Here is a 22,709-nt window from a genome sequence, read left to right on the forward strand (position 1 = left end):
CCAGCTTATAACTTGCCCCACGTTTGACTGAGACTTTAGATGCTGGAAATCCAGAGCATCACAAAAACAAGCTAGAGGAACTCAGCCAGTCAGGGAGTGTCTTTTGAAGGAAATGGATAGTCTCTCTATTTTGGTGTGCATTTATAGACAAGCAGATGGTTGCATATAGGAGGTTCACCTGGAATGTCATGTGGGGTATTTTCTGTAAAAAGGCCATTGCTGTATTCATTAGTCAGCTTTTCAATGGTTCTAGAATGTAAACTAATTACAGATCCTATTTAGCCAGTCACTCTTAATCGTGGAACATAGAACAGTAACAGCTCAGGAAGAGGCCTTTTGGCCCATAATGTTGTGCTGAACCAAATAAAATAGTAATCAAATGGCCAACTAAACAAATGCCTACACAATGTCCATATGCTTCCATTTCCCTCACATTCATATCTAAACATCTGTTAAAAATCCCCAATGTGCTTCTACCACCACACCAGGTACCCATCACTCTCTGCGTAAAAAACTCGCCTCTCACGACTCCTTTGAACTTACCTCCTCTCACCTGAAAAGCATGGACTCTGGTATTAAATATGTCAACTCTAGGGAAAAGATACTGTCTGTCTACTCTATTTATGTCCCTCATAATCTTATAAATTTCTATCAGATCTCCCTTAGGCCTCTGTCACTCCAGAGGAAACAACCCGATTTGACCAACCTCTTGTCATAGCGCATGTGCTCTAATCCAGGCAGCATCCTGGTGAACCTCTTCTACACCCTCTCCAGAGCCTTGTCATTGTTCCTATAATGGGGTGACAAGAACCAAATGCAATACTCCAGATGAAGCCTAACTCGAGTTTTACAAAGCTGCAACGTCCTTACTTTTGAACTTAATACCTCAACTAATAAAGGAAAGAATGCCATATTCATCTTTAACCATCCTATCAATCTGTGTATCCACTTTCAGTGAGCTATAAACCTGGACCCCAAGATCCTTCTGCTCATCAATTTTGTTAAAGGTCTTACCCTTAACAGTGTACTGTTTCTTCATATTTGGGCTAAACTCAATCTGCCATTTCTTTGCCCATGTCTGCAACTGATCAATATCCCACTGTATTCTTTGCCAGTCTTCTACACGATCAACAATGCCACCAAACTTCCTGTCTCTGCAAACTTACTAACCCACCATGTACATTTTCATCCAGTTTATTTATTGTTACGTACCCCGTAACTGGGTTGCCAAACCAGCAGAAATGGATCACTCAGTTGGAGTCTGGAGTACTAGAACTAAGAAAGTTTTATTAAAGAAACAAGCAACACAGTAATCGAAAGGATAATAAATGCAACAGTTCAGTGATGATAAACACACATGTGCACAGAATTAAGATAACAGCATCAATCAAGCTCTATCGTTGTCTAGGGGTAAATGACCAAATTTCAAAATGACTCAAAGTTCAGTTCGCAGTAATCGTTTCCATGGCGATGGACAACGTGGGGGAAGAGAGACAGAGAGAACAGGAACAACTCATCATTCAGCACGGCTTCACTCACAGATCAGCGAGATTGCTCACAAACAGCATTTGGGCGGGTCCTTGGTGATGTCACCTGAGGTCACCGACTGTGACCCCTCCTCCAGATGCGGTCGATCCTCTGCAGTGAACCCGGCACCCAGGCAAGGGCGGACACACACCGGGTTCCCGCTGATCGTACCTTTCCACCCTTGTCGTTGTCTGGCACTTCTCACCCACTCGTGAGAGGCGCACCGCTTCCAGGGTCTCGTTACCTCGGGTGGCGTGTGTGTCTGTCTTAGCGAACCTGTCCCCTTTTTATCCCCCTGCTGGGGTATCGCCTGTCCATCACTTCAAACAGTTCAGGGTTCAAAGGGGGAGCCGCTCCAGACAGCTCTCTCTCCCACGTCCCTTCATTACACATCTCCAGACGCTGCTCCATTGTTCCTTATCTCTCCTTCCCCTGAGGGCAGGTGGCAGACCAACTGCTGATGCCACCGATGCTAGCCCAGGCCAGCAAACATCTTAATTTTATGTGTATTCTCGTAACATTATATACATCATAAATAGCAGAGCTCCCAGTACAGATCCCTGCAGATCACCAGTACTCACAGACCTCCTGCTAGAATAAGTCCCTTCAACCATTACTCTCTGTCTTCTATGGGGCAAACCAGTTTTGAGTCCAAAGGGCCAATTCACCATGGATCCCATGCATCTTAATCTTTTAGATGAGGCTCCCATGAGGGAATTCGTCAAACGCATTACTAAAATCCATGGACAGTACATCATCTTAGCTCTACCTTCATAAGTCATCTTCATCACTTCATTAAAAAACTCAAGCAAGTTTGTAAGGCATGACTTGCCATGTGCAAAGCTATGCTGATTCTCTCTAACTGGGCCATCGTTTTCAAAATGCTCATAAATTCTATCCCTAAGTAGAATTCCCTACCACAGATGAGAGACTGTCTGGTCTACAGTTTCCAGGATTATGCCTGTTTCTCTTCTTGATTAATGGAACATCATACAAGGTGTACCTTTATATGCTCCTCCAGCATATTGGCTTGATTATTTTAGGTATTAACCACTGAACTTGAGTCTACATTGTACCTCTGATTGGTATCTTCCATTCTGAAGTGCTGTTTTCATCTATTTCTGATAAGGGGTCGTGAGGGAAGGTCTCAGCCTGAAATGTCAACTCTTCCTTCCTCTCTATTGATGCTACCTGACATGCTGACGTCCTCCAGCATGTGGGGTATGTGTTACTCATCTTCTTCCTTTTTTTTTCTGAGTAGCAATCATTTACATACATGACAAGGAAAATAATTAAAGAAAGAATAGGGGCAATGATGGTTTAAAACCTCTGGAGACATTTGTTTAGTTTCACCAGATGTGTCTTCAGGATGACAATGACTGGGTAAAATAAGGCCTTCATTCATTGTTTCTCTCTTAATTTATTTTTGTGCACGCTGGCCCTACAAGAAAGAAGGGAATAGTATTAGTGAGATGAGAACTATTCATAACTTGCATTTCAGAAAGAATATTATGATTTTGCCATTACCACTTGGCTCCCTATCTAATCAAAACCTTGGTCACAAACATGGACCAAAGAACATAATTACAGCAGTTAAGTGTGAGTGAATGCCCTTGGCATTAAGGCAACATTTGGTTTAGTATGGCAACAAGAAACACTGATAAACTGGTCAATGGGCATCAAAGGGAAAACACCCCAGTTTCACCCTGCATCGAGGAAATTGTTTTTGTTGTTGGAAGTCAATTTTCCCATCCCCAGAACATCACTAAAAGAGTTCTTGAGGATAGGATCTTAGGCCCAGCCATTTTTAGCTGCTTTATCAATTCCCTTCCTCCAATCATAAGATTAAAATTCAGAGTTTTGCTGATGATTGTACAATGTTCATTTCAATTCGCAATTCATCAGGAAATGGGCCTTCAATGAAGCTGGACCTTGAAAACCTTCAGACATGAGCTGATAAGTGGCGAGTAATACTTTCATTACAAATAGTGCCAAGCAATTCCAACAAGATTCTAACCATCAATCCTTCACACGCAGTGATATTACTGTCACTAACCCTTGTGCTATCAACATGCTGTGAATTATGACTGACCAGAAACTCAGCTGAACATGTCACATAAATACTGAAATACAAGAGTAACAGACACAAAGTGCTGGAGGAGCTTGGCAGGTCAGGCAGCATCAATGGAGGGGAATAAATAGTCAATGTTCCTGGCCAAGACCCTTCATCGGGACTATAAGTGAAGGCGAAAGAAGCCAGAATAATGGGCTGAAGAAGAAGGAATCTGATAGGAGTGGAGAGTGGATCATGGAAGAGAGAGAAGGAAGAGGCACACCAGAAGGAGGTGATGGGCAGGTGAGGAGAAGAGAAGGGGTAAGAGCAGAGCAAGAATCGAGAGTAGAAAATAGAGCCGGTGGGGGGGGGGGGGGGGGAGAAATTACCAAAAGTTATAGAAATCACTTTTCATGCTGTTACAAAGATTACCACTCAATAATTATGATCAGTTAGACACAGAGAGGATCTGCATTTACTTACAAGTACCTTTATTAGCTCAGTTCACAAGCAGGTGAATTTACAGAACCGAATACCTGTGGGTACACCTACCATGTTTCCGTTACTCTCCATGACCAGTCAAAGAACAGAAAAGGTTAATCCCGGGAAAAAGAGTCTACACTAGCCAGGCATTCTTCTGGATCCCAAAGTAATCTCCATGTGTCCGATATGGGCTCCTCCACATCTGTAATGATTAGTCTCCAGAGAGATGTCACTGCCTATGCTCACGAAATCCTCCATTCTTATTCTTTTCCTTATCAGATCAATCTCTGATGTTTCAGTTCTGTTGGCTCAGGTCATCTAACTGACTTGTGTCAGCTTCTGATTGGAAGAGACTCATTGCTCTTCCTTCAGCCTTTTGCTTTAGGTAATTCCTTTTGTTCTTTCTAACCCAAACCAATTCATCAGGTCAACCAAACACTGGACCCACACCACCAGATGACAGGCTGTTCCTTCTGCAAGCCTGTTTTGCATAACAGAGAGCTTCTTATCTGACAACGATTTCAAGTTTATCACATCATCAATAAAAAGTCATTGTGTTCATGTTCAGTTGCTCTGATTATGTTATTGCTGAACCAGTTTACCAAACAGTTCACAAAATTGCGGCTGCAGGGACAGTTTCACAGAAAGGCCACCTCCAATCCTGCGAGCATGCGGCAAGATAAAGACTTTTGCTTTGTCAGTTTCCACTGTCCTTACCTCATTCCTGTTCATTGATTTATAGAATTTAGTTTTTTCTGGCCAACAATACCGTCAGGTTGGAGGCTACCCAGATGGAATATAAGGTGTTGCTCCTCCAATCTAAGAGTGGTCCCATCATGGCAGAAAAGGAAGTCATGGACAGACATGTTGGAATGGGAATGGGAAGTAGAATTAAAGTGGGTGGTCATCAGAAAATCCCATCTTTTGCAGCAGACAGAATGAAGGAGGTTGACACAGGGGAGGCCAAACTATGTGAGGTCTCCCCAATGTAGAGGACACTGCACTGGAAGCACCATGTGCAGTAGGTGAAGACAGATTTGAAGGTGAAGTGTTGCATCACCTGAAAGGACTGTTTTGGACCCTTGAGAGAGGAGTTATAGAGGCAGGTGTTCTTTTTGCCCAGCTTGCAGGGATAAGTGGTCAGGGGGACGAGTGGACAAGGGAGTCACATAGAGAGCAATCCTTGTGGAAAGTGGAGAGTGGGGGGAAGGGAAGGATGTGTTTAAGGTAGAATCCTGTTGAAGGTGGCGGAAGTTATGGAGAATGATGTGCTAGATGTGGAGGCTTGTGAGGTGATAGTTTAGTTCAAGGGGAAATCTATCTCTGTTATGATGTCAGAAAGATAGGGGCAGGAGATATGAGTGAGGAAAACATCTATGGAAACCCCATTCTTTGAAGAAGCAGCTGTGGAATGGAAAGCCTCATCCTGAAAACAAAAGCAGTGGAGAAACAGGAAATGCGAAAAGGGAACAGTCCTTTAACAAGTATAGTCAAGGTAGCTGTGATTGTCAGTAGGTTTATAAAAAATATAAAAACTCGACAGAGATGGAGACAGAGAGATATAGAAAGGCGAGAGATTTGTCAGAGATGGAACAAATTATCCCAGGAATGAAAGGGTTAACACATGAGGAGCGTTTGATGGCTCTAGGCTTGTAATCGTTGGCGGCGGGGATAACATCGAAACCTAACAAATATTGAAAGACCTGGATAGAGTGGACATGGAGAGGATGTTTCCTGCAGTCGAGGAGAGTAGCACCAGACGGCACAGCCTCAGAATAGAAGGACATCCCTCCCAAGGTCAGAGATGAGGAGGAATTTCTTTAGCCAGAAGGTGATGAATCTATAGAATTTATTGCCACAGATAGCTGTGGAGGCAAAGTTACTGGATATATTTAAAGCAGAAGTTGATAGGTTCTTGATTAGTAAGGGTGTCAAAGGTTATGGGATGAAAGCAGGAGAATGACATTAAGAGGGAAAATAAATCAGCCATGATGAAAATTGCAGAGCAGACTCAATGGGCCAAATGACCTAATTCTGTTCAAATGTCTATGGTCTAATTTGAAGACAGGGTGAAAGATGGAGATAATGTTGCTGAAATTTTCAAGCAGCAATGTCTCCACGACACCTCTGCTACCTCTTTCGGAACTTTAGGGTATCCTCCATCTGGTTCCAGTGACCCATAGTATCTACCTTAAGATGTTCTAGCTTCCCAAGCATCTTCTCTTTATTATTAGCAATTACACTTACTTCTGCCTCCTGACTCTTGAATTTCTAGCATGCTGCTGGTTTCTTCCACAGAGAAGACTGGTGCAAAATACTTACTCAATTCAATCGCTGTTTCTTTATTTCCCATTACTACTTCTCCAGCATAATTTTCCGGTGGTGCGATATCCACTCTTGCTTCTCTTTTACTCTTTATACATCAGAAAGAAAACTTCCAGTCCCCTCTTTTATATTATTAGCTAATTTAACTCCATATGCCACCGTTTCTCCTTTTACTGTCTTTTTAGTTGTCTTCTGTTGATTTTTTTTAAAAATTCCGAATTCTCTAGCTTCCCATTAATTATTGTTATATTATATGCCGTCTCTTTTCCTTTTGTGCTGTGTTTGATTTCACTTATCAGGCATGATTGCTCCACCCTCCCTTCTTTCGGATGAAATTTGGAGCAAAAAGTAAGCTTTTGAAAAAAGTCATTGAGTCAAGCAGCAACTGTGGGGGTAAGGAGCTGTCTGGTGTTTCAGGCTGAGGCCTGAAATAAGTGTCGAGGGAAGGTAATCAATACTGAATGTAGAAGTGAAACAGAGGGTGGAGATAGAGCATAAGTTTCAGGTTCAAGGGTATATCTATTATCAAAGCATGTATACATTATACAACCTTGAGATTTGTCTCCTTACAGGCAGCCACAAAACAAAGAAACCCCAAAAGAACCCATTAAAAAAAGACCATCAAACACCTGGTGCACAGAGAGAAAGAAAATTATGCAAACAGTAAAAGTAAGCAAATAGCATTCGGAACTCAAAATTTACAAAAGACACAAAGCCAGGCATTATTGCAGCTGGAACTGCAGCTCGTCGAAGAGCTGAGTAGACAATGTGTGACCACAGTCACAAAGCCAAGCATCGCTACAGCAGGAGCAGCCACAGACTCAGTTCAGCACAGAGCTGAGTACACATCACGGAGCAAAGAGCAGAACAGGCAGAACCATTCCGTCTCTCACTTCTGATCCTGACCTATTCAATCTGGTCCGGTGCTTCAACCATCCAAACATCAGTTAGTTCCTCGCTGTCAGGCAGCTTCGGGGCCTGTTCCCTGCCGCCAAAATTCAACTTGTACCCGACCTTTCCAATTCCGCCTGGCACTTAATTTGATCAGGGGTTGGGACTTTCCTCACTCCCACCTTTACTTGCCTCTGCCATGCCCCGCCTTCGCCTCCACCTCCTCTTCCTCCTCCCACCTCCACTCACCTAGCCTCGCCTCTGCACGCATCTCCATTGTTAACGGTAATCGTTATTAATAAAGTATTATTAATAAAATGTTTAGTAGCTTTCTTTGTTTTGTATTTTGTGCCGATAAGTTGTCACTGGGCATCACCAGTGCCATCTTAAACCAGTTAGAGGGTGGAGGTGAAACCAAATAATATAGTGATCATAGGCTGGTGGAACCAATCTACCTAGGATTCTAAAAATGCAAACACGAGGAAATCTGCAGATGCTGCAAATTCAAGCAACACACACAAAATGCTGGTGGAACACAGCAGGCCAGGCAGCATCTATGGGAAGAGGTGCAGTCAAAGTTTCAGGCCGAGACGTCGAGTCCTGGCGAAGGGAATAGGGTTCCCTTTGTCCTCACCTACCACCCCACCAGCCTCTGGGTCCTACATATAATTCTCCGTAACTTCCACCACCTCCAACAGGATACCACCACTAAGCACATCTTTCCCTCCCCCCCCCCGCCCGCTTTCCGCAGGGATCGCTCCCTATGTGACTCCATTGTCCATTTATCCCCCCTATCCCTTCCCACCGATCTCCCTCCCGGCACTTATCCTTGTAAGCAAAACAAGTGCTACACATGCTCTTACACTTCCTCCCTCACCACCATTCAGGGCCCCAGACAGTCCTTCCAGGTGAGGCGACACTTCACCTGTGAGTTGGCTGAGGTGATATACTGCATCCAGTGCTCCTGATGTGGACTTCTATATATTGGCGAGACCCAACGCAGTCTGGGGATCGTTTCGCTAAACACCTATGCTCTGTCCGCCAGAGAAAGCAGGATCTCCCAGTGGCCATACATTTTAATTCCACGTCCCATTCCCATTCTGAAATGTCTATCCACGGCCTCCTCTACTTTCAAGATGAAGCCACACTCAGATTGGAGGAACAACACCTTATATTCCGTCTGGGTAGCCTCCAGTCTGATGGCATGAACATTGACTTCTCTAACTTCCGTTAACGCCCCACCTACCCTTCATACCCTATCTGTTATTTATTTATTATTTTTTTTCTCTCTCTCTCCCTCTCTCTCTCTCTCTCTCTCTCTCTCTCTTTCGCCCTCTGTCCCTCTCGCTATACTCCTTGCCCATTCTCTGGGACTCCCCCCTCCCCCTTTCCTTCTCCCTAGGCCTCCCATCCTATGATCCTTTCATAGCCCTTTTGCCAATCTACTTTCCAGCTCCTAGCTTCATCCCTCCCACTCCGCTCTTCTCCTATTATTTCAGATCTCCCCTCCCCCTCCCACTTTCAAATCTCTTACTATCTCTTCTTTCAGTTAGTCCTGACGAAGGGTCTCGGCCTGAAACGTCGACTGTACCTCTTCCTATAGATGCTGCCTCGCCTGCTGCGTTCACCAGCAACTTTCATGTGTGTTGTTTGAAATTCCAGCATCTTCATATTTCCTCGTGTTTGCACTATCCTGCGTTATTGTGCCTGCAGTTAAAAGCATTCCATCTTTAAGAGGATTACATTTACATTAACGACATTAGCAATCACCCTCTTTCCCTATCGTGTCCTCCATTACCACTGGATGAACTTCCAATCAACAATGCAACAATTGCTATTTTAATTTACTGTAACATCAATTAGAAATTATTGGTCCACCTGATTGTTTGAAGTGTAGCACACATATTGATCTGAACAAATTTAAACCAATTTTTTTTCTTAAGTTCAATTTGAGACTTTTTATCAAGATGATAAAGAGTTAACCATCATCAACAGCAAGAGCTCTCATTTGTAACACACTTTAAGTAATGAGACTTCTCAAAATGAACATGAACATGATCAAGCAAAAACTGAGCCAGGCCACGAAAGAATAGAGTAGCGCAAATTAGACAAAATAGATTTTAAACCGGGTGTCAAAGGAAGAAAATTGGGCAGAATGTCAGTGACATTTGGGAAAAAGTTAGAGATCTGGTCATTGAGAGCTGCAGAAATGGCTGACAAAAGAACCAAAGACAAATTCTTTCCACCATTAAATTATTGGTCACATCTTCGTAGTCATACAGCGTGGAAACAGGCCTATCATTCCAAATGGTCCATGCCAAGCAAGGGTCCCAACTAAACTAGTCCCATTTATTTGTGCTTGTCTCATATTCCATTGAACCTTTCCCATTTATGTACAGTACCTAAGATGTATCAGTTACACGGAAATGTTACTAGCTTTGCTTTGAAGTTCATCCCTATCAAAGTGAAACGCCTTTTTGCCGCGTGTCTGTAGAGATGTGGCTCGTTAGCCGCTCGCTAACAGCCACTGGACTCAGCTGTGAGAAAACCATCTTCCTCTAGCTCCGTACATCAAGAGTTGGTATGACTTGGCTCCCACCGAAACCGGGAAGTTGGGATGTCTCAACCTCTCAAACCCCGATCTGTGCAAATACTGTGTAAGAACTACCCCCATGCAATTAGCTGTTGGCAAGAAATAACAGATTGTACACTGCATACAATTATAAAGAAAGTATATTTGCAAATCTCAGCTCTAACAGTTAGTAGGAAAAAGAAAAGAAGAAAAGAATAAAGAGGCCCATTACAATTAACCCAGTCCAAATCTGCACATAAATTGGAGCTTATCTTGAAGTCTTTAACTCATGCACCAGACCCATGGTCTGCGTGAAAGCACACATCACATTCTGAATGTCACTTGAAATCCTTCTAGAACAAATGGGCTCTCCCCACGAAAGTATTGGTCCGTCCTCCTTGAAGCTATTCATCTACACAAAGCACCTTGTGCAACAGGTATGACATCCTCAGCTGACTTCTCCCAGCTCCCGCCAAAAAGACCTGGACCCACACCAGTGTCCGCCTAGCATTCTTTAAAATCGTTTCCCAATTCCACCATCCTGATTGGCTAACACAACATTCCTGAGTTGAATAACATAGCCCCTCATGTTTAGCTCAAACCCAAACATGCTACAAGCAGAACACACTGCTCTTACAGAGCTACTAAAATGAAATACCGACAGCATTGCAGTAAAAATCCTAACCCGGGCATTACAAAAGCAAAGCAGAAGAAAGTGAAAAGTAACTATTTTCTTACAGTAAGTATTTTATTGGTAACAATGGAAAAGTAGAGAACACATGGATCCTTTTGGGTTACTTGACAGTGTGCCATATACTGTACATGTTGAGTGCACTCTTAGGGTGGGTTGCTATTTAGCACAATCACTAATTATACTTGAGTGTTTCAGCACTTTATTTTTCTTTGTAATCAATTCACTCTTTGGAAAGTATTGATGAAGGAGAATGAAGTCAGGTCAGAAAAGCAAAATACAATATCCTAGGGAAGAAAAGTCTTTCATTTGTATTGGTCACTGGGCAAAGCCCCATGATAAATTATTGCTTTTGAATTGTTCCTGCAGTTATATGTTATGCAGTATGTAGTTCTTGGGAGTTCCATTTTTAGCTTTTTATTTCACTTAACTTGAGAGTATTTTTTTTCTTTTCAATAGCTTTCAAAAATCACAAGTAGAACTGGGACACTGTGAAGAATTGACAATTTTGTTTACCTGCATTTTATGACTTCTGAGTAACTGCAGTTGATTATGGAGCAATGGCAACCAACAAGATATAAAATAATCTCTTTCCAACCATGATGCCATGGTTTCAATTTCAATTGCACAGTAGTGATTTTAGCTGAGTTCATGGGGAATATCTGAAATCATACATGTCCATGAGTGAAAATTCAACAGGAAGATCATGAATTCAAAAATGATACACCAAGTGTTCCTGCATTCTGCAGATAAAAACATCTGCTTGTCTTTGCAGATGCTGCTCACTTTGACAAAGGTACAGGGACCATCATGCTTGAGAGTTGTGATATTGAAAGTTGCTGTAGTGGACTTAAATCTTATGGGTTCCTGTACCTTTTGGAAGCTAAATGTGGATATCTCCATTCTATTCCGAATTTTGTCCTGGATATTTTAACTAATGTTTGCGTTAAGAGCACAAAAGATGCTTTTGAGTTAGAATAGAGAAAACTTCAAGCACTGAACATAAATTTTTGCAGGTCTATAGTCTGAAGATAAGACCAGGCTTGTCTATGTGGTGCCATTTTTTTCAGAAGTCTGAGGATATTCATTGGTGATGCCCTTACATGAAGAATAATCACTGAATTATACTACACTGCAGGGCAACCAACCAATTGTTTCTAGTGAAATCTTTAGGGATGGGGAGGAACACAGAGAAAAAAATGTAATTTGGTATTTTGAGATCTTTGTAGAATTGGTATTTCTGAATTGTGAATCATTGTGCAATGTGCATTGATCATTAGTTTATAAGCCACATGTCATGCCATTAATTCATTCTGAAAGCTGCATTTGTATGGTTTCTTGCAAAACATGGAAATTCTGTGTATTTTTCTAACTTCAGCGGTTTCTCACTGACCATCTACAATGTAAAGTGATTGGTTTATGGGGCTTTTTTTCAGTATAATTCACCCGGTCAGTGAAAAACATTACAGAAATTTAAGCATAAGTTATCCACACCATAACCTGAGCTTCCATGGTCATTGACATTAGCTTTCAAATGGGATCATATAACCACCATCCACAGAGCTGTCCATGTCTCCATAGTGAATTAATTAACATTGGTAGTTTACCTTAACAGTGGTCATTTGTTCCAAGAATTTAGCAAGATCTCTTGAGTGCGCAAAATTCTGGAAGATTATAACATCATTTTTTTAAACAAAATCTTTCTAATTTTCTGGGAAAATAGTTCTACATTTACTTTTAAAAGACATTTCCAGTAATTTAAAATTGGTTGTTCAAAGGTTAATTCTTGTGAATAGCTCATTTTTAAATGTATTACATGTTAGGTGTAATCATACATTAGCAAATATTACAATTTTAAATTTATCAAGGGTACAATTTCAAATTTATGAAGGAATATTTTTAAAGAAATTTACTTAAAATATGTTTAAAATGCTGTTCTAATTGTATCGGTCTATAAAAGAGTGTATTTGACATCCATACTTTGATCGCACTATTTTAAAAAGCATTCATTAATCGTGTGGGGTGGGGCACTTTATTTATAATGAAAACAAAAGCAAAATTTGTAAATATTTGAACTCTGAGAATAAATAAGAAAAAAAATGCTGGAAAACACACAGAAGGTTGGGCAGAATCTGTGGCGATAGAAAGATAATTAATTATATAATTAATATTTCTGCTTAATGACCCTTCTGCAGAACTGCAACAACTACTAGCCAATTCTGAATCTGCACATGCAGATTAAGTTTAGTTTTTCTTTCTCTTTCTGTCATCTGTTTTCAATATTGATTACATTTTTTGCATTGTGAGATAAATTGCTCCCTTTTAAGCTATAGAATAAACAGTGATTCCAGCAAATTTATTGAGTAAATTATTTACTAAATTGTTTACTCATGTGCATGATCTGGATCCAGTCCAAAGTATGTATAAAACTTGGAGTTAAGAGCATCATCAAATGAAGATCTATCAGTTCAAGCCACTCTTGGTGATGTCAAATTGGTTAGTTACATGTGATTGGTTTTAATTTAGTTGAGCGATGTAAGTGAAACCTTGACATTTGGTCTTATCATGGTTGAAAGACTCAGGAAAAAGATTAGCTAACTCAAATGACAGATGGATAGTGCCAAGTCTAGCTCTTAAACTCCACAAATTCATGTAATTTGGGTATTTAAGTGAGAAACTGTGAATTATATTTAATACATCAATGTGAAGAGATAGATTTAAAGGAGTTAAAAAACAGGCAGGGGAGGCACTGTAAACCACTTACACCGTATCTTAAAACAAACAGATTTACTGTTCGATAATTTAAACTGCAGCTTTAAAATTGGTAATAATAATTGTATTTGTAATTTGAAGCAAAATCTGAAAATTCTAATGTGCTTTCATATATTTTCTTTGAAATTTTGATGTCAAACAGTGAAGGGGAAAGATAGTAGCCAGTGTGAAATTCCCAGAGATCCACATTTTCCTGATTGCCTTGGGAAGATTGAGGTGAGTAATCAATAAGATTTTTTTCCAATATTACTGCAAAAGCTTCTGGCAAATGTATAGCTATGTAACAATGCAAAATTCCCAGGAAGTCAAATTTTAATGGAAAGATATTGGCAATCATAATATGACTTACAAATGTATTATTACTGCTCCATTTCTTCACTATGGATTTATTTTATCAGTTTTCAATGAGAAAGATGCAAATTTGGAATTTAGATGAAGCTATTCCAATAAGTGAGGAAGGTCTGATGAGCAACCTGTACTTAATGCAGGAAGCCTTGCAGATAAGGCAGGTAAAGTCAATACAACTCTTACCCAAACATAACTGAGAGATGGGCAGGACTAGCAGCTCAAGTGTTCGGGGTTGACAATGCTTCTGACGTGACAGAGGTGAAGGTAAGAGAGAAGGGAGAATTGCACTATTAATCAAGGACAACCTTACAACTGTACCTAGAGAAGATGTCCCACAGGGGTGGAGTGAAATGTCCAATGAGGTTATATAAGTAGACATGAGGTGATAGAAACATAGAAACATAGAAAATAGGTGCAGGAGTAGGCCATTTGGCCCTTCGAGCCTGCACCGCCATTCAGTATGATCATGGCTGATCATCCAACTCAGAACCCTATACCTGCCTTCTCTCCATACCCCCTGATCCCTTTAGCCACAAGGGCCTTATCTAACTCCCTCTTAAATATAGCCAATGTACTGGCCTCAACTGTTTCCTGTGGCAGAGAATTCCACAGATTCACCACTCTCTGTGTGAAGAAGTTTTTCCTCATCTCGGTCCTAAAAGGCTTCCCCTTTATCCTCAAACTGTGACCCCTTGTTCTGGACTTCCCCAACATCGGGAACAATCTTCCTGCATCTAGCCTGTCCAATCCCTTTAGAATTTTATACGTTTCAATCAGATCCCCCCTCAATCTTCTAAATTCCAGAGAGTATAAGCCTAGTCGATCCAGTCTTTCATCATATGAAAGTCCTGCTATCCCAGGAATCAATCTGGTGAACCTTCTTTGTACTCCCTCTATGGCAAGAATGTCCTTCCTCAGATTAGGGGACCAAATCTGTACACAATACTCTAGGTATGGTCTCACCAAGGCCTTGTACAACTGCAGTAGTACCTCCCAGCTCCTGTACTCAAACCCTCTTGCTATGAATGCCAGCATACCATTCGCCTTTTTCACCGCCTGCTGTACCTGCATGCCCACTTTCAATGACTGGTGTACAATGACACCCAGGTCTCGTTGCACCTCCCCTTTTCCTAATTGGCCACCATTCAGATAATAATCTGTTTTCCTGTTCTTGCCACCAAAGTGGATAACCTCACATTTATCCACATTAAATTGCATCTGCCATGAATTTGCCCACTCACCTAACCTATCCAAGTCACCTTCCATCCTCTTAGCATCCTCCTCACAGCTAACACTGCCGCCCAGCTTTGTATCATCCGCAGACTTGGAGATGCTGCATTTAATTCCCTCGTCAAAGTCATTAATATATATTGTAAACAACTGGGGTCCCAGCACTGAGCCTTGCGGTACCCCACTAGTCACTGCCTGCTATTCTGAAAAGGTCCCGTTTATTCCCACTCTTTGCTTCCTGTCTGCCAACCAATTCTCTATCCACATCAATACCATACCCTCAATACCGTGTGCTTTAAGTTTGCACACTAATCTCCTGTGTGGGACCTTGTCAAAAGCCTTTTGAAAATCCAAATATACCACATCCACTGGTTCTCCCCTATCCGCTCTACTAGTTACCTCCTCAAAAAATTCTATGAGATTCGTCAGACATGATTTTCCTTTCACAAATCCATGCTGACTTTGTCTGATGATTTCACTGCCTTCCAAATGTGCTGTTATCACATCTTTGATAACTGACTGTAGCATTTTCCCCACCACCGACGTTAGGCTAACCGGTCTATAATTCCCTGGTTTCTCTCTCCCTCCTTTTTTAAAAAGTGGGGTTACATTAGCCACCCTCCCATCCTCAGGAACTAATCCAGAATCTAAAGAGTTTTGAAAAATTATCACTAATGCATCCACTATTTCTTGGGCTACTTCCTTAAGCACTCTGGGATGCAGACTATCTGGCCCTGGGGATTTATCTGCCTTCAATCCCTTCAATTTACCTAACACCACTTCCCTACTAACATACATTTCCCTCAGTTCCTCCATCTCACTGGACCCTCTGTCCCCTACTATATCCGGAAGATTATTTACGTCCTCCTTAGTGAAAACAGAACCAAAGTAGTTATTCAATTGGTCTGCCATGTCCTTGTTCCCCATGATCAATTCACCTGTTTCTGACTGTAAGGGACCTACATTTGTCTTAACCAATCTTTTTCTTTTCACATATCTATAAAAGCTTTTACAGTCAGTTTTTATGTTCCCTGCCAGCTTTCTCTCATAATCTTTTTTCCCTTTCCTAATTAAGCCCTTTGTCCTCCTCTGCTGGACTCTGAATTTCTCCCAGTCCTCAGGTGTGCCGCTTTTTCTGGCTAATTTGTACGTTTCTTCTTTGGAATTGATACTATCCCTAATTTCCCTTATCAGCCACGGGTGCACTACCTTCCCTGGTTTATTCTTTTGCCAAACTAGGATGAACAATTGTTGTAGTTCATCCATGCGATCTTTAAATGCTTGCCATTGCATATCCACCGTCAACCCTTTAAGTATCATTTGCCAGTCTATCTTAGTTAATTCACATCTCATACCTTCAAAGTTACCCTTCTTTAAGTTCAGAACCTTTGTTTCTGAATTAACTATATCACTCTCCATCTTAATGAAGAATTCCACCGTATTATGGTCACTCTTACCCAAGGGGCCTCGCACGACAAGATTGCTAACTAACCCTTCCTCATTGCTCAATACCCAGTCCAGAATGGCCTACTCCCTAGTTGGTTCCTCGACATGTTGGTTGAGAAAACTATCCCGCATACATTCCAAGAAATCCTCTTCCTCAGCACCCTTACCAATTTGGTTCATCCAATCTATGCGTAGATTGAAGTCACCCATTATAACTGCTGTTCCTTTATTGCACGCATTTCTAATTTCCTGTTTAATGCCATCCCCAACCTCACTATTACTGTTAGGTGGCCTGTATACAACTCCCACCAGCATTTTCTGCCCCTTAGTGTAATGCAGCTCTACCCATATCGATTCCACATCCTCCCGGTAATGTCACTTTGATGGGATTATACTATAGGCTCCCAATAATTTTCAGGAAGTAGAGAAGCAAGTATTCAATGAAATTACAGATGTGTGTTGGAATAATGTGGTTGTAATGGTAGGTGATTTTTACTACCGTAATATTGACTAGGACTACTGGAATGCTAAGGGATTTGATAAGGCAGAATTTGTTAAGTGTATTCAGGAAATATGGCCCTATTAGAACTTTCAACTGCATTTAATATCCCCTGAGGAAATGAGGCAGGGCAAATGATGATGTGTCATGTGGAAGCCCTTTGGGACTATTAACTGTAATTCGATTAGTTTCCAGATAGTAATGAGAAAATATTGGACTGGTCCTTACGTTGAATTCCTAAATTGGGGAAAGGTTAATGGATACTTCTAATATTTATCTATCAAGGAGAAGGACATGGTAGTTAGTGAGATCAGGATAGGGCACGTATCAATATTGTAAAGGAAGAGGTGTTGGAGTTCTTGAGGCATATAGAGGCTGATAACTCCTCAAGACCTAACTAGGATGTTAAGGGAAGCAAGATAGAAGATTTCTGGGGCCCTGGCAGACATTTATATGTCCTCATTAGCCAAATATGAGATGCTGTGAAGCTGGAGGATGACTAATGTTGTATCTTGAGTATTGAGTGCAGTTCTGGTCATCACTTTGTGGCAAAGATATGATTAAGCTCAAGAAGGTACAGTAAAGAGTCACAAGGATGCAGTCTCGATTGGAGGGCTTGAGCTATCAAGAGAGATTGGATAGGTTGGATCTGTTTTTCCTGGCGTGAAAGAGGCCAGAAAAGACATAATAAAGTTATGTAAAAATACGAAGGGCATGACCAGGGCAGATAGCATGAGTCTGTTTCCTGTGACAGGGGTTTCTAGAAGGAATAGGTTTAACATGTGAGGAAGGAGGCTTAAAGGGGACCTAAGGGGTAAATTTTTCACAAAAAGAGTATTTGATAGCTGGAATGAACTTCAAAAGGAGGTGGCGGAGGCAACAATATTTAAGAGACATTTAGATAGGTACGTGAGTGAGCAGGGCATAGAGGGATATGGAATTAATGAGGGCAAGGGGGAGTATTATAGATGGTTGTCATAGATGCAAAGGATTGAAGAATCCATTTCTATGTTGTACAACTTCATGACTGCAAACATTTTGAATATTAGGAGAAACTGAGATCAACAGAATTAATTTGGCGGACTGTTCACCCAGAGAATGTGACCAATAGTGATCAAGTATTTTTCACTGTTGGTTCTTATCATTAGATTTGTAGTTTTCCAATTTTTTGTAGGACTTTACTTGTTGCTTTCACAGGCACTGGGCCCTCATTATGACCCAGTTGCCTTCTGCAGCAGATTTCAGACCTGTTCACACAAGACTGTTCATCAGTGCTGGGGAAGAGAGAAAACATTTTAGTTTTCAGAAGGTGAAGCAAAGATAGGTGGAACAAAAGGATTATCGCTGACAGGGCAAAACCTAATGGGCTGTTGTGACAGATTGAAACAAGTTATGTTTGTTTCTTCACACAATACAGATAAATAAGTAGACAAATGTATAATTTATTCCTTAGACACAGTAAGTGCTGAAACCCTATTGCAACATATTACGCATAAGCTCTTCTCGTGCTTCCAGCAGGATACAGGTGTCTGTTTTAACTGATGTTTTGATGACAAACTCCACCATCTTCATCTGAGTAAGAACTGGAATATGATTTAAACAAGGTGGGACAGCGGTAAACCTGATTGGTTGAGAACTAACTAATCAGGAGGGACAGACGACGGGTGGGGGTTGGGTATATATGCCACCAGACTGGACATGCCTTGGAATCATCCCTGATGAAAATGGTGGAGTTGGTCATCGAAATGTCGGTTAAAATCAACAACTGTACCTGGCTGGAAGCTTGAGAAGAGTTTATGCATCGTATATGCTGAGGAAGCACTAGATCCTTTTTCTTCTGAACATATCGTCGGCAGGCTGATAACACTGTATTGTAGCAATTTTTGTTTTAAAATTTAGAGATAGCTTCTTAATGAATTTGATTTTTTGATTAATTAGATAAAATGCCACTAAACTGATACAGTTTTTGTAGAGAAGCACCCAACATTAATACTACATGATCTGATCAAAACTTCCTATTTGAAAAGAATGAGATTTGGAAAGGAAGTTTTAAGATACAGTAGTATATGATATCATTAGTAGAAGATATGTTAACAATATTAGTTTCAGGTTCATGATGATTGTCACTTTATATGCTTTTAATTTCCCCCACAGCTAGACTTGCAGTGTGATATAATTGCCATATTGACAAAGAAGGGTTTTAATATGTATATAGCTCAGTTCCAAAACTTATTCCCTAATTGACCGATTAATTCAGCTTTGACCTTTTTAAGCATTTTTTCTGGGCTTTGAAAAATTATTTTCATTGGCTTCAGTAACATAAGCAATCTTACTGTTTTACTTTATTCTTTGAAATTTGCATAATGTTCAGAATGAAGCCAAAAGTCAAATTGTATAGAAAAAAAAGGTAATTGAATAATTTTCTGTAAGGTTTCAATTTCTAAATATCAAAGAAAACTCATAATATGCTAATTAAAATCCAAGTGAGAGTACCATTCATCTAGCAAAGATCAAACTGGGCAAATGGTTGATTTTTACCTCTAAATAATATAAAATATTCCTACCTAAGGAATATTTCTAAATCCAAGTATCTGGATTCCCAGCTGCATTTAATAATAATGCCATTATATGTTGCAGTTTAAGGCTACCAGTGCTCATGACTTTCTGATCCTTCTTCACAATGCACCTGATTAAACTGCCATTTTTATGAAAAATAATCCAGGCAATAATCAAAAACAAAAATCCAGAGAATCTTCTATCTTATAGCTGTGTATCACAGACATTGTTTTAGACACTTGTCCAACACTTACAGAAGCATATAGAATAACATGGAATAAAATCATCAACCGGAAAAAGCATCTAATTTCTTACCCAACAATGAAATTACATGGTGTTTTACCTATTTTGAAAAACCACAAACAAGACAGGCAAACAACCAATGTGCAGAAGACAACAAACCGTACGAATAAAAAAAGAAAGAAAAACAAAGTAATGGTAATAAATAAATTAGCAATAAATATTGTGAATATGACAGGAAGAGTCCTAGAAAGTTGTGGGAATAGTTCAGTGTTGGGGTGAGTTCAACAATGAACTGTTCAAGAGCCTGATTGTTGATGGGTAATAACTGTTCCTGAACTTAGTGGTGTAGGTCGTGAGGTTTCTGTACCTCCTTCACAATGGCAGCAGCGAGAAGGGAGCATGGCCTGGATGCTGAGCGTCCATGATGATGGATGCTGCTTTCCTGCAACAGCACTCCATGTAGATGTGCTCAATGGGTGGGAGGGCTTTGCCCATGATGGACTGGGCTGTACTCACTACTTTTGAAGGCTTCTCTGCTCAAAAAGTAGTGGATACTACAAGTATGCATTACCTGGTGTTCCGAGACACTTTAAGGTCAGAATCCTAGAATGGGGGAAATGAAATGTTAATGAACGACTGAAATGTAATGTATTTTTAAGCAGTCAGTCTCTTTGGTTATTTTTGACATTATCTTTTATATTCGAATGAAGACTTTCAATTTCTGATGCCTGTGAGATATATTGCACACAGGGAACAGTGTCTGTTTTCTTCAGTTATTTTCAAGTTCTCATGCACTGCACTTCCTTTACAAAGCTCAGGTAATATGTAATGCGTTTAAGCACAAGGCATAACATGATCCCTTTTGAGTTAGTGAGTTGTAGAAAAGGATTGACACGTTGGCCATATTTAATGTAGCTGAACGTCACTACCAGTCTGACACAGTTAGTAGTTGTCAACGCCAGAATTATGTTCTGGGCAGACACTTAGCATCTTTATGCATGTACGGGGTGGTATTCAGAGATCAATCTTCAAGAGAGGGGACTCTTCAAGTAATATTTAAGATAAGCCAAAGGATGTGAGTGAGAATGTTGTGAAATCATCTTCTTCTGAGCATTGATAGATATGGGAAACAAATGAAGACCTGATTCTGAAGTTCTGTTACCGCCTCAGTTGTGATAAGGAATAGACTGGGTCTGCTTCCACTTCCAGAGAATGAATATTTTAAATTGCTGCTGTGGATAGCAGAAACCAGCTGGTTATTAAAGTGAAAGTGACAATCTAATGGCAACCAGTTTAGATTCATATCAGAAACAAAGTTGAAAGTCATCTTCTCCGTAGTGTTGAGTTAAAGAATTTATTGAATCAGTATTTTTATACAGTAACATCCAGGAGGTTTTCACTGATAATGTGGTTTTGCTGATAATCTGTATGCCTTCAGCCCTATTCACACTACATAATGAATGGAGCACAGTCAAGAGATAAAGGTGGAAACTACTTGAGTGAACATTATTCAACTACAGCTTACCTGTTCCTCATACCTTCATGGTTTCCTTTCTTTTGATTGAAAGTTTTGGTTTTAGATTGAAAAACATCATTTAAGAATCAAATGTGAAATTCTATCATACTGTGATTGATCTTCTTAGAGCACTTTATCTCTGTGAGTTGATTGTTTCCTTATAATAAAGCGTATTAATTTTGAAACCGAAAATAGCCTCTTTTACAAAATAAGTCGCACGTCAGAGTGTAGAAGATGTCATTGTGCATATGGCTGTTCTGAGAGCCAGTCTAACAAATACACAGTCTTTGTGTGTGACATATTAGGAATTTATCGTGCACATCCCTAATATCATTGTGACACTATGTATGATCTGATGGTGTACCATTGATGGAAATAAAGCCCCAGGAGGACAATTATCCCATTCTCCTTTTATCAAATGATAAATCCACAGCTGAATCATGTTTGATTGCAACTTTCATGAATATTCTAATTTCTCACAACTCTAAGTGATGAGGCATGAGAAGTATTTGCATTTTTCTTTACAGTGAAGGTCTGATTTCAATCACAGGCTAGTTGAAAAGTGAATGCCAGAGGCTTAGTGAAAGTTTAGGACCAGTAGATCCATATTGAATGTTAACAGACAAGAAGAATCCTGTATTCTATTTTATGAAAAATCATTTATGCATGGAGACAATATCGTATTTGATGAGCAACAACTTTTTAATCTGAATTGTATTTTTGCTTCAGTTCCTTTGCTCAACTGAATACTTGCAATTCAACTCAAGTAGTTAAAGGAAAGACCATAAATGGACATCCTAAAAAAACTGAAAGGATATGATTAGAATTGTAGCTATTATGCAGGATAAACTCCACTTCAGATGGGATAAACTGAACTACCTGATGTTATTGCAGTTTCCATGCAATATTGCATAACTTGCAACCAAAGGTGTGACAGAGGCTCAGCTGCTAAGTATATTCATGACAATGCCTATAGGAGCAAATTGAAAGGTCACAGCCATGGTGGAATGGTGGAGCAGACACAATTGGCCAGATAACCATTTCTGCTCCTATGTCAAATGGTTTTATAATTATGACTGCTGCATTGTAAAATACGTAATTTTAAAATTAAATTTTGAGGTTGCCTGCATGCAAAAAAGTACACTGTAAATTGTCATGCAACTCAGTTACGGACCATGTATATACCAGGCAGAAATCGGACCATGCAAAGTTAAATAGATTTGAACAACAGTAAACAGCCCCATATTTATGCTATTAAAGAGGCCCATTCCTTAATTGTGGATTTGCAGTGGGTTTATTTGCTCGAGAGCTGGTTGGGATTGGCTGGATTGCAATTTGGAACTGCAACAAATGAGGACCTTTGCTCTCTGCCATTTTTCACTCCCATAATGGCCTCCAACATGATCATGAAAAGGGAGATGGCACAAGAGCACTCCTTAGTGTTGGAGCAAGTAAGATTTGGAGTAATAATCTAGTCTGAATATTCTCTGCTCCAGAGTCTTCTGGAAACAGTGCTACCACGTTCACTTCTCCCTGGAGCATTGTATCAGAAGGTGA

The 22,709-nt window shown here is 40.3% G+C and overlaps 1 protein-coding gene across 4 annotated transcripts in view; it reads left to right on the top strand.

Annotated features, from left to right (window-relative positions):
* LOC134336513 (alpha-1,6-mannosylglycoprotein 6-beta-N-acetylglucosaminyltransferase B) overlaps positions 1-22,709 on the top strand; it is a 930,404-nt gene that overhangs the window by 466,931 nt on the left and 440,764 nt on the right. For all 4 annotated transcript variants that reach the window (XM_063030783.1, XM_063030786.1, XM_063030785.1 and 1 more), the window contains exon 5: positions 13,457-13,530. In XM_063030783.1, the coding sequence (XP_062886853.1) occupies positions 13,457-13,530 (74 nt within the window). The remainder of the gene's footprint in view (positions 1-13,456; positions 13,531-22,709) is intronic.

The sequence above is a fragment of the Mobula hypostoma genome, chromosome 22 (genome assembly GCF_963921235.1).
Source record: "Mobula hypostoma chromosome 22, sMobHyp1.1, whole genome shotgun sequence".
Classification (NCBI taxonomy): domain Eukaryota; kingdom Metazoa; phylum Chordata; class Chondrichthyes; order Myliobatiformes; family Myliobatidae; genus Mobula; species Mobula hypostoma.